This window comes from Leucoraja erinacea, chromosome 9, assembly GCF_028641065.1.
Source record: "Leucoraja erinacea ecotype New England chromosome 9, Leri_hhj_1, whole genome shotgun sequence".
NCBI lineage: Eukaryota > Metazoa > Chordata > Chondrichthyes > Rajiformes > Rajidae > Leucoraja > Leucoraja erinaceus.
In genome coordinates, this window is record NC_073385.1 from 65,452,677 (window position 1) to 65,465,941 (window position 13,265).

At 48.4% G+C, this 13,265-nt stretch overlaps 1 protein-coding gene across 3 annotated transcripts in view; it reads right to left on the reverse strand.

Moving 5' to 3' along the window:
* The window catches only part of pcmtl (l-isoaspartyl protein carboxyl methyltransferase, like), a 24,201-nt gene continuing 10,936 nt past the window's right edge, over nucleotides 1–13,265 (reverse strand). For 2 of the 3 annotated variants that reach the window (XM_055641060.1, XM_055641062.1), the window contains 7 exons: nucleotides 9,014–9,118; nucleotides 8,102–8,133; nucleotides 4,834–4,938; nucleotides 3,818–3,938; nucleotides 3,554–3,639; nucleotides 1,911–2,113; nucleotides 1–210 (listed from right to left, as the gene is read on the reverse strand). In XM_055641060.1, coding sequence (XP_055497035.1) covers nucleotides 198–210; nucleotides 1,911–2,113; nucleotides 3,554–3,639; nucleotides 3,818–3,938; nucleotides 4,834–4,938; nucleotides 8,102–8,133; nucleotides 9,014–9,118 — 665 coding nt within the window. In that variant the 3' untranslated portion in view covers nucleotides 1–197. The remainder of the gene's footprint in view (nucleotides 211–1,910; nucleotides 2,114–3,553; nucleotides 3,640–3,817; nucleotides 3,939–4,833; nucleotides 4,939–8,101; nucleotides 8,134–9,013; nucleotides 9,119–13,265) is intronic. The other variant, XM_055641061.1, reaches the window with a different exon arrangement.

Below are 13,265 nucleotides of genomic sequence, written 5' to 3' on the forward strand. Positions count from 1 at the left end.
GCAAGTGGAGTGAGTGTTTTATTTCTGATTCCACGCTGATGAATTCTGCAACATGTTCCAACTGTTCCATTGCATCCCCTTTGCCCTTCCCCACCCATGGTCCATCAACACCAGGGAGAGTCCAAGGTCTATCCAGGGCACTGGGCGAGTTCAACAAATCCGCTCTCCTTGCCTTCTGAAAAGAGTCTACGCGGAACTTACAGTTCATGCCTGTAGGGAGACAGAGAGAACTTTGAGGGGTCGGTCGGGCAAGGTATAATTTTATGAAGACGTGCACCTTTCTCAATCTCATCTGTCCAATTCACACACAGACACATGTCCCTCAGTACATACACCAACACAACACACTGATGCACACTCTTCCAATATCTGTGCCCAGCAACATGGGTGACTCGAGCAAAGAGCACCATCCAACTTTCACCTTTCACCCCACTAGCCGTCACATACAACAAATAGTCCTCCGTCAGTTTCGCCACCTCCAACGTGACCCCACCACTCGCCACATCTTCCCATCTCCTCCCGTCTGCTTTCTGCAAAAACAGCTCCCTCTGTAACTCCCTTGTCAATTCTTCCCTTTCCTTCCGCACCACCCCCACCCACTTTCCCTTGGAACCACAAGAGATGCTACACTTGTCGCTTTACCTACCCCCTCGACTACATCCAAGGACCCAAGCCGTCTTTCCAGGTGCGACAGAGGTTCACCTGCATCTCCTCCAACCTCATCTATTGCATCCGCTGCTCTAGATGTCAGCTGATCTACATCGGTGAGACTAAGCATCGGCTTGGTGATCGTTTCGTCGAACACCTCCGCCTGGTCCGCAATAACCAACCTGACCTCCCGGTGGCTCAGCACTAAACGCCCCCTCCCATTCCGTATCCGACCTCTCTGTCCTGGGTCTCCTCCACGGCCAGAGTGCGCAACACCGGAAATTGGAGGAACAGCACCTCATATTCCGCTTGGGGAGTCTGCATCCCGGTGGCATGAACATTGAATTCTCCCAATTCCATTAGTCCTTGCTGTTTCCTCCCCTTCCTAGTTCTCCCTCAGCCCTCAGGCTCCTCCTCCTCCTTTTTCCTTTCTTGTCCCCGCCCCCCCTCACCCTCCATCAGTCTGAAGAGGGTTTTGGCCCGAAACGTTGCCTATTTCCTTCGCTCCATAGATGCTGCTGCACCCGCTGAGTTTCTCCAGCACTTTTGTCTACCTTCGATTTTCCAGCATCTGCAGTTCCTTCTTAAACCCCATCCAACTGTATCTCTCCACACATTGTAAACCAGTAGCCACATCACATTAGACAGGGGATAGGGAAACAAGAGATATAGACAGTGATATAGAGAGATATAGAATAAATAAATGAATGTTAAGGCCTGTTTTCTTTATCACCGTTACTTTTTTGCATATCTTTCATTCATTTGTTCTATATCTCTCTACATCACTGTGTGGCGGCACCTGATAGCTACCCAAGGTCACGACGAACCATCGGCTCTAGAGGGCGGTGTCTTGGTGGGTGAGGCGCGAGTCACGGGGTCGTTATCTGAGGTTATTTAAGGCCGGGCAACGCCCATGTCAGCTGAGGAGGAGGGAGCTGTATGCAGAAGAATAAACACGTCTAGAGCACAGCACACAACCTGTGTCTGACTAGTTTTTGGCTGGACTCCTGCCAGTCCCCGCCACACCTGTCTATATCTCGTTTCCCTCTCCCTGCCTGACTAGTCTGAAGAAGGGCCTCAACCCGAAATGTCACCCATTCCCCTCTCTCCAGAGATGGACTCAGCCTGTCCCGCTGAGTTACTCCATCATTTTGTGTCTATCTTCGGTTTAAACCAGCACTTGCAGCTGCTTCATACACAGCCACGTAACATTGCCGCTCATATTCAGCACCCTTCCCCCCCAGACACACACACACACACACCTCACCCGGCACCTGCCCGCAGCGGCCACATACCCACTCCACTGCCTCTTTCGGTCGGTCAGGGGCACGTAGACGACTGGCATCAGCGGCGTGCGAGTGAAGTTCCCATCCTCCGCCCTGTCATACTGCTCCAGTTGCTGGCCTCCCTCGCGGCTGCCCACAGGGATGACCAGACGACCTCCGGGCCTCAGCTGTTGCAGCAACTGTGGGGAGAGGATGCGGAGAGCAGCTGTGTGGGAGTCGGGTCACCAACGCCCACCGAGTTAGAATCACTGCTAACCTAGGATGGCACCGGGCCAGTCGGCAAATCACATCTGAGCCATTTGAAGGAGAGCATCTTAAACTTGCCTTCCAGCACTGGGTCCACAACCCTGAGGCACAACTCTTCAAGCCCACATCTAAACATGCCTCCAACTCATTCAAGCCCACATCTCATGCCTCCAACTCCAACTAAACAAGCCTCCAATTATTCCTGCCTCCAACACATTTACAGGCAGCCCACATCCCCTCGGGGAAGACACTTCCCTCATCCCCCTCCAACCCTTCAAATAGTTACTTTAAATCACTGCCCCTGGTTTCTGACCCTCAACCTGGTCTGCTCATTTGATACATCCTACTCAGGTCTCCTCTCAACCCAAGATAGGCACACAATGCTGGAGTAACTCAGCGGGACAGGCAGCATCTGGAGAGAAAGAATAGGCGACGTTTCGGGTCAGTCTGAAGAAGGGTCTTGGCCCTAAGCCTCACCCATTCCTTCTCTCCAGAGATGCTGCTTGTCCCGCTGAGTTACTCCAGCTTTTTGTGTCCACTTCGTCTCAGCCTCAAGTTCCACAGAGAATAACCCCAGCCGGAGGCCATCGGCTTTAAGGGACGAGGCAGCAGGTTTGGTTGGAATCTGGAACTCACTGCCTGAGAGGGTGGTAGAGGCAGAGATTCTCACAACATCCAGACAATGGAATAGACGGTGAATACACAGACTTTCTTTAACCCAGAGCAGGGGAATCAACAATGAGGGAACATTGGTTTTGGGTGAGGGGACAGATTTAATAGGAACATGAGGGATGGTGGCTATATGGAACGAGCTGATAGAGGAGGTAGTTGAGGCAGGTACTATATATAACAAGATTAAAAAGTGATTTGGACAAGTATACAGATAGGAAAGGGATATGTCAAATGCTGGAAGGTGCGACCAGTGTCTAGGCCAGCACAGACAAGAGGTGTTGCAGGGCCTGTTTCAATGCTGTACAGCTATGATTCAATATCAAGCATAAATCTTCGTAGTAGAGGAGGGTGGTAGGTGTATGGAACAAGCTGCCAGAGGAGGTAGTTGAGGCAGGGATTATCCCAACATTTAAGAAACAGTTAGACAGGTACATGGATAGGACAGGTTTGGAGGGATAAGGACCAAACGCAGGCAGGTGGGACTAGTGTAGCTGGGACACTTTGAGCCGAAGGGGCTGTTTCCACACTGTATGACTCTAGGAGGCTGTGGGTGGGCTACTGGCAAACAGGTGAGGTGATTTAGCTGATTACTGGAGGGTCCCAGATGCCTCCCCATCCCCGCAGTTCTGTATCCCTGACGACAGGCCCCATGTATCAGCTGCTTCTGCCTTTGCAGGTGGTTGCCGGATGCGTGGTCTTACCGCTTCGGGAACAGTGGCGGCGGCGGCGCCCACGTGGATGGCGTCGTAGGGCGCGTGGTCCAGGTGTCCGTTCCGACCGTCCCCCACTGGAAGGGAAGGAGGCTTGAGCGTGGAGACTACCCTTGCTCCCGCCAGCACCGTGACCATTACCATCCCCCTCCCCCCCCCCCCCCCCCCCCCTCCCCCCCCCAACCCCCCACCCCATCCCCACTCCTCTCAATCTCCTCACTCCACCCCGTCTCCCCTCCTCCATCCTCCGCCTACCGATCAGCTTCAGCCCGCCTGCTGCCAGCAGTGAAGGGTTGTCAGTCTGAACGTTGCTGATGGATTGCTCCACCAGCTGCGGGATGTGCTCCACTCCCACCACTACGCCCGAGGGTCCCACCTGTCAATGCAGAGAACGGGGACTGAATGGATACACATTGCACCCAGGATACACAGACCACCCACACCACTGCCACCCCCCCCCCCCCCCCCCCCCCCCCCCGTCACTCCCCATCCACTCCAAAACCCCAGCCCATCAGGCTAAACGCAGGAAGATTGTTCCCGATGTTGGGGAAGTCCAGAACAAGGGGTCACAGTTTAAGGATAAGGGGGAAATCTTTTAGGACCGAGATGAAAAAACATATTTTACACAGAGAGTGGTGAATCTCTGGAACTCTCTGCCACAGAGGGTAGTTGAGGCCAGTTCATTGGCTATATTTAAGAGGGAGTTAGATGTGGCCCTTGTGGCTAAGGGGATCAGGGGGTATGGAGAGAAGGCAGGTACAGGATACTGAGTTGGATGATCAGCCATGATCATATTGAATGGCGGTGCAGGCTCGAAGGGCCGAATGGCCTACTCCTGCACCTATTTTCTATGTTTCTATATTTCTATATCATTCCCATCCTCTCCAAAACCCTCACCTCCCCCAACACCAACCCACTCTATCTGAACAACTCCATCACTGCCGACCCTCTCCGCACACCCTCACACCAACCCATCGCTCCCGACCCTCTCCGCACACTCACTCCCCCCAACCGCGACCCGCTCCGAACTACAAACCCCATCGCTCCCGGCCACCCCCTCACGCCCGACCCAACTCTGAATTCCCACCCAGTCACTACAAACGCACTCCACAGCCATGACATGGTTTTCAAAGTGTTTCACTGTCCCTCGGTACAGGTGACAATACATGTAGTAAAGCAAGCATGGGGCACATGGTGGGGTGGGGTGGGGGTTACACTGTGGTCAGGGTCCACTCGTACGATGTCCATGGCCAGTGATGTAGTGCCCTCACCATTCTAGCCATGCAAGCTGTCAGGTAACCGCTCCCCGAACCCACATCCAGAGCCCGGGCACCCTCGTACAGATGATCCTTTAGACACTCCAAGGCGTATGCATGCTGGGAACAGGGAAAGAGCCATCAGATGGTTCGGCATATACACTCAGGTGCAATTAAATCCCTTGTTCACGGGAACGTCGCAGTGTAAACAATGTACATGCAGCAATTGTAAATACAATAAGTGCAAATGCAAAATAGCAGTATCGCACAAGTTTGTAGTGCAAAATCTAAGTGGTGCAAAAGATATTGAAGTACAATAACTGAGACGAGGAGGAATTTCTTCAGTCAGATGGTGGTGAAACTGTGGAATTCACTGCCACAGAAGACTGTAGAGGCTGTCTATTGATATATTTAAGGCAGAGAAAGATAGATTGTTGATTAGTACGGGTGTCATCGGTTGTGGGGTGAAGGCAGGAGAATGGGGTTAGGAGGGAAATGTAGATTGAATGGCAGAGTAGACTTGATGGGCCGAATGGCCTAATTCTGCTCCTATCACTTATGAACATGAATTTATGAATGAGGTAGAGTTAAGAGTGAGAGTACGTGGCAGCACATGCAGGAAGTGGGTGTGTAAGAGTTGATTGATAGAAGTGGGGGGAAAAAAGCTGCTCCTAAGTCTGAACGTCACAGGGTTTCCAGCTCATAGAACATTGAACAGTACAGCACAGGAACACAATGTTGGTGCCGAACATGATGCCAAGTTAAACTGGTCTCACCTGCCTGCACATGATCTATATCCCTCTAATCCATGCACTTCCAGGCCTAGTCCCTTGCTCCTTAAAATACACCACAGCCTTGATCCCACTCGCGTTTCCTGGGCTCCCATTAAAAACACAGGACCTAATGGACAAACAAGATCTTTTCGATAAAATCTGGGCTCCATTCATTAACTATCTGAAGGGATAGATTGGCACAGCTGAAACTTGAACTCAGGATCAGATGAAAAGCTATACTTTATAATCTACGAACCTATCTCCATTGACGTATTACAGGTAACCCATTCCACCTCTTCCGTTCTTCTGTGTTTTTTTATTTGTAACTTTCTACCCTCTCTTTCTATAAAAAATAAAAACACTAGAAGCAGAAGTAATTGATAATTGAAAATTTTAATAATGTATGACTGTTTTAAACAAAATTTTAAAAAATAAATAAATAAATAAAAAAATAAAAAACACAGGGGCCCCGTTACTAAACTCCCTATAAAACTCCACCTGGTTCACCCATTTATTAGATTTATTATACCACTGTGTAACATCAAAGACTAGTGGGCATCGCTTGAAGGTGAGAGGGGTAAAGTTTAAAGTAGGGAAGGTTTTTTGTTTTTAAGCCAGTGACAGATACGATAGTGGCGGATGGAGGTTTTTAGATAAGCACATGGATGCGGATACGATAGTGGCAGATGGAGGTTATGCCAGGAATATGGAGCAGGGTTAGGCCAAGGAGATTCATTCATCAGCACAGACATTGTGGGCTGAAGGTCCTTTGCCTGTGTTGCACTATTCCACGTTCTTAAGGCTCACAAGGTTGAATCCTGAAAGCAGGGTGTTGATATATGAAGAAAGGTTGATCAAGTTGGGACTATACTCGTTTAAGTTAGAAGAATGGGAAGTGACTTTACTGGAACATACGAGGTGCGGATGGGGACTGACTGGCTGGATGCTGTGGGTACCTGGAACTAGATGGCATAGTTTCAGCTTTAACACAAGTTGTCCCTCGAACAATCCTTGATCAGACTTTGCTGGCTTTACCTTGCACTAAACGTTATTCCCTTATCACATAGCTATATGATTCTATTGTGATCATGTATTGTCTTTCTGCTGACTGGATAGCAGGCGACAAAAGCTTTTCACTGTGCTTTGGCGCACGTGACAATAAACTGGAACTGATTTGAGACGGTAAAAAGAAGCTACTTCTACTGCCCAGGGGCTGTGGCTCTGCGATTTTCTACCCCAGCTAACTGTGGATGGGGAATTCCTGACAGATTTTAGAACTACTACGTACGGGAGAGAATGGGAAAGTGGAATTGGATCAGCCAGGGTCTGACAGTGGTGGCAGGCTCGGAGTTGAATGCCCTATTCCTGTTCTGTTCCTATGTTTAGCTTTAGTTTAGAGATACAGCACGGAAACAGGCTCTCCGGCACACTGGGTCCCCGCCGACCAGCGATCCCCGCACATTAAAGCCCTGTCCCACGATACGAGTTCACCCAAGAGCTCTCCCGAGTTTCAAAAAAAATCAAACTCCTGGTAAGTACGTAGAATGTACGTAGGAGCTCGTGGATGTCACGTAGCGGCTCGTAATGCAAACGGCAGGTACTCGGGAAACGCGGTAACTAACGGCAGGTACCCGGGAAACTCTTGGACAATTTTCACAGTGCTGAAAAAACTTCACGAGTTACCATGTTTCCCGAGTACCTGCCGTTAGCGTTACGAGCCGCTACAGGACATCCACGAGGTCCTACGTACCTGCCACACTCATACCACAAGTTTGATTTTTATTTTAACTAGGGTGAGTTCGTGGCTGAACCTTCATCGTGGGACAGGAGCTTAACACTATCCTACACCCACTAGGGACAGTTTTTACATTTATACCAAGCCAATTGACCTGCAAACCTGTACGTCTTTGGAGTGTGGGAGGAAACCGAAGATCTTGGAGAAAACCCTCGCAGGTCACGGGGTGACCGTGCAAACTCCGTACAGACAGCACCCGTAGTCGGGATGGAACCCGGGTCTCCGATGCTGCAAGTGCTGTAAGGCAGCAACTCTACCGCTGCGCCACCCTATTGGAATGATGAATCTTGTGGTGTGAGATAGGAGGACGGCAGTGATGGACGTTTGGGAGCCATGTTATCCTGGAGGCATCTGCTGATGTCATTGCACTCATCCAACGTCATGTCTCTAATCACCGGATGCCAAACAGCTTGTATACCAGAACTAAACTTGGGACAGGAGGGGAGCAGCATTCTGACCGGGTGTTGGAGCCGGGGGGTGGGGAAATGCTGGAAGGATGTGTTTGCATAGTGTTTCTTGCTGAGGAATAGAGAGAGGATTTCACAAGCTCAGTGAAGACTCAGACTAAACGCCCACTTGTCCAGTGGGATCCCCCTTTCCACCGAGGCTGTTTCAGATCCATGCTCAGCGCAAGTCTCCAATAGACGTCATGCCTCTCTCACTGAGTAAAAATCACACACACTAGGGAACACACAGAGTTCTGGTCATCACTTACCATGTGGGGTGCACTGATGGTTGCATGGTAACCTAGAAAAACAAAAAGATGCGTGTAGGAAGGAGCCGGTCTACACCAAAGATAGAGATAAAAAGCTGGAGTAACTCAGCGGGACAGGCTGCATCCCTGGAGAGAAGGAATGGGTGACGTTTCGGGTCAAGACCCTTCTTCAGGGTCACCGTCACCCATTCCTTCTCTCAGAGATGCTGCTCATCTTGCTGAGTTACTCCAACATTTTGTGACTAAAAGCATATATTTGAGCGACAACGTCCTGTGAACAATGACTATACACACACATAATAGAGTGAAGGGGTATAACACAGATACACGACATGACACAGTATTCACACAGATCCGTGGGTCAATCAGGAGCCCGATATCAGACGTGGACACAAAAACCCTTTACTTGGGAGTAGGTCAGTTCACTTTCCTCAACGGGGAAGGGAAAGGAGGGAGGATGCAGGATAGGGAGGGGAAGGGCAGGGGGGGGAAGGGCAGGGTGATGAGTGGTGGGGTGAGGGAGAGTAGGGAAGATGAGTGTGCGGTGGGTGAGAGGGTTAACGGGAGGGACGAGAGGAGGTGGATGTGGGCGGTGCAGGGTGCAGTTGTTGGCAGGTCAGGGTGTAGGGAGAGGCATCAATCTCCCTTTATCCCCCTCATTCCTTGTTTGGGTATCAGTCAAGAGCAATGTTGTAGCAAGGAACTGCAGATGCTGGTTTAAACCAAAGACAAACACAAAAAGCTGGAGGGCAGTGGGACAGGCAGCATCTCTGGAGAGAAGGAATGGGTGACGTTTTGGGTCGAGACCCTTCTTCAGACCGAGAGTCGGGGAGAGGGAGCAATCGCAGGTCTCCTCAGTTACCACCTGTACCTCAGTAACCGCACGCCACTGTCGCTGTTCTCCCCACTCACCTATAGACTGTGGAGAATCCTCGAAGGGGAAACCTTTGCAGTAATGGGCACGGTCGGTCTCCATCAACGCTTTGAACACTCGATCGGACTGAATGACGCCATCGCCTACACAGGGAAACAAATATACCTGTTACAGGCATTGGCGAGTCCCGGTCAACATCAGGCACAGCGGGGAGAGCCACCGCCTCATGCGCCAGAGATCCAGCTTCAATCCTGACCTTGGGTGCTGTCTGTGTGGAGATTGTACAGTCTTATGATCGCATGGGTTTTCCCCAGCAGCTCCAGTTTCCTCCCACATTACAAAGACGTGCCGGATTGTAGGTTGTGTAGGAAGGAACTGCAGATGCTGGTTTAAACCAAAGACAGATACCAAAACCTGCAGTAACTCAATTTAGCACACCCTGGAAAGGCAGATTTCCTCCCTCAAATGGAAGCTGATAAATGTTTGGGGCTATTGGAATCAAGGGACATGGGGAGAAGGCAGGCACGGGTTATTGATTTGGGAAAATCAGCCATGATCACAATGAATGGCGGTGCTGGCTCGAAGGGCCGAATGGCCTCCTCCTGCACCTATTTTCTATGATACTGAGTGAGATATAGCTCATTGGGTTCTCTTCCAAGGCAGGTGGGACCTGTACACAGGGACAGGTTGCACCAGAACTGGAGAGAGCAAATATCCTGACAGGGAGATTTAGTTGTGCCACTTATAACCATATAACAATTACAGCACGGAAACAGGCTATCTCGGCCCTACAAGTCCGTGCCGAACAAGTTTACTTGGGATAGTCTTGAATTGAGGTGGGTCCCAAAAGAGTAGTGTAGCGATACAACGGTTCGAGCAAGCTAGTTCAGTAGACGGGACAAGCGGGGGCTAGGTAGGAACTGAAGGAGGAAGACCGCAAGAAATTGCAGAGAATTGTGAGCGCAGCCCAGACCATCACACAAACCAACCTCCCTTCCTCACGCTGCCTCGGCAAGGGTAGCGGCATAATCAAGGACGAGTCGCACCCTGGCCACTCCCTCTTCCATCAGGCAAAAGGTATAGAAGTGTGAAAACGCACACCTCCAGATTCAGGGACAGTTTCTTCCCAGCTGTTATCAGGCAACTGAATCATCCACAACCACAACCAGAGAGCAGTGCTGAACTCATTGGTGGCCCTCTGATTGGACTGTACTGGCTTTACCTTGCACAAAACATTATTCCCTTATCATGTATCTGTACACTGTAAATGGCTCGATTGTAATCATGTATTGTCTTTCTGCTGACTGGATTGCACGCAACAAAAGCTGTACCTTGCTACACGTGACAATAAACCAAATTAAACTGGACTGATAGACTAAACTGCATTGATTTAAATGTAAGAACATTGCATTTTTGATTGAGGAAGACCACGGCAGTGATAAGGAAGATATTTTTAGTGAATTTCTTCAGAATTGTGGTGAATTTGTGGAATTCATTGCCACAGACAGCTGTGGAGGCCAAGTCAGTGGATATTTTTATGGTAGATTTGATGGGCTGAATGGCCTAATTCTGCTCCTATCGCTTATTAGCTTATGAAGGAATATGGGTAGAACTCAGAAATAAGAAGGGGATAATCACTTTGATAGGCTTCCCATTAATCTGCAGAAATTAAACCGGACAGATACAGTAGCTTGCAAAAGTTTTCATACCCCTTGAACTTTTCCACATTTTGTCACGTTACAACCACAAACGTAAATGTATTTTATTGAGATTTTATGTGATAGACCAACACAAAGTGGTGCATAATTGTGAAGTGGAAGGAAAATGATACATGGTTTTCATCTTTTTTTACAAATAAAAAACTGAAAAGTGTGGCGTGCAAAAGTATTCAGCCCCCCTGAGTCAATACTTTGTAGAACCACCTTTCGCTGCAATTACAGCTGCAAGTCTTTTGGGGTATGTCTCTACCAGCTTTGCACATCTAGAGACTGAAATTTTTGCCCATTCTTCTTTGCAAAATAGCTCAAGCTCAGTCAGATTGGATGGAGAGTGTCTGTGAACAGCAATTTTCAAGTCTTGCCAGAGATTCTCAATTGGATTTAGGTCTGGACTTTGACTGGGCCATTCTAACACATGAATATGCTTTGATCTAAACCATTCCATTGTAGCTCGGGCTGTATGTTTAGGGTCGTTGTCCTGCTGTAAGGTGAACCTCCGCCCCAGTCTCAAGTCTTTTGCATATGGTTCACAGTGGGGATGGTGTGTTCAGGGTGATGTGCAGTGTTAGTTTTCCGCCACACATAGCGTTTTGCATTCAGGCCAAAAACTTCAATTTTGGTCTCATCTGACCAGAGCACCTTCCTCCACATGTTTGCTGTGTCCCCCACATGGCTTGTGGCAAACTGCAAACTTATGGCTTTTTTTCAACAATGGCTTTCTTCTTGCCACTCTTCCATAAAGGCCCGATTTGTGGAGTGCACGACTAATAGTTGTCCTGTGGACAGATTCTCCCGCCTGAGCTGTGGATCTCTGCTGCCCCTCCAGAGTTACCATGGGCCTCTTGGCTGCTTCTCTGATCAATGCTCTCCTTGCCTGGCCTGTCAGTTTAGGTGGACGGCCATGTCTTGGTAGGTTTGCAGTTGTGCCATACTCCATTTTCGGATGATGGGTTGAACAGTGCTCCGTGAGATGTTCAAAGCTTGGGATATTTTTTTATAACCTAACCCTGCTTTAAACTTCTCCATAACTTTATCCCTGACCTGTCTGGTGTGTTCCTTGGGCTTCATGATGCTGTTTGTTCACTAATGTTCTCTAACAAACCTCTGAGGCCTTCACAGGACAGCTATATTTATACTGAGATTAGATTACACACAAGTGGACTTTATTTACTAATTAGGTGACTTCTGAAGGCAATTGGTTGCACTGGATTTTATTTAGGGGTATCAGAGTAAAGGGGGCTGAATACTTTTGCACGCCACACTTTTCAGTTTTTTATTTGTAAAAAAATTTGAAAACCATGTATCATTTTCCTTCCACTTCACAATTATGCACCATTTTGTGTTGGTCTATCACATAAAATAGTAAGATTAAACGAGAACTTACCAGTTTGAAGTTTGATCTGTATTTTATGAGGAGTTACGATGAGGGATTACGTGAAGAAGCCCGTCCCAGGACGCGTAGCGGCATACTTCAAAGCAGCGATGTGGAATCACAGAAAGACACAAGTATTTGAAGTAACATAGTAAAGAACAAAGAGACATCCATTATCAGTTTGATCCATGTAATGAGGGTGGGAGCGGAGGGCACGTAATCCCTCATCGTAACTCCTCATAAAATACAGATCAAACTTCAAACTGGTAAGTTCTCGTTTAATCTTACTATTTTACTTCGGAGTCACGTGAGTGATTCCGTGAAGATTTCAAAGCTCTGTGATTTCAAACCGTGTAACAGTTTTACTACACTCACTGCCGAAGTCTTTGAGGGAGGAAAGTGTGTATCGTAACCAACCAATGATTCTGTTATAGAAAACCCAATGGTATTTTACAATAGACACTGAAGAAATTTAATGCTCCCTTTGGCTAATCTGAATATTTGCAGATTGGAATCTTTCCTGCAAATGAAAAACAGGTTTTGTCAACAGTTTATAATAAATTATTTCTCTCTGAACGTTTTACCCCCACTATTCTGCTGGAGCCAGGATGTGGTTTATAGGTACGTCCATTCTTTTGCCGTTGACGTGGAAGCTTCTCCTGTGGGATGACAACTTTGACATGTTAGTTTTATCCCAAGAGCTTTAACCTGCTTGAGCCATTTCAAAAAAGGCTTGTTACCCGACCACAAGGTTTTTTGTAACCAACCCACAAGGCTTTTCATCTCCCTCGCATAATTAGGTTGTGTCTATGTAAGGTAAAAAAGGGTCTTGGTACATTACCGTGTTCTCTGGCGGGTAAGCCCGGATTTTATGACTGGATAAAGTATTCCTGGTCTGGTTTGACCATTCCCTGGACAAATGATAGAGATCTGGTCTGAAGCTGTGAGCATGGTGTCCAGTTGAAATAGGAGTAGTGACTGGACCCTCTGTGCTGCTCCATGTGCCTTTAACATATGTTTTAGTGCATAGAAGGTTCAGGTTTTGGACTCTGGCTGGTGGGATCCCCTGAAGTGTGGTTAACCACTGTGACATCCCATATATAGGTGTACATTGTCTAGGGGTTTAGAGTTTTAATACCCTTCATTACCACCAGCCAGTGACCCCATGGCCTGTTGTCCTGTAGCTGTTTTGAAAAAGAA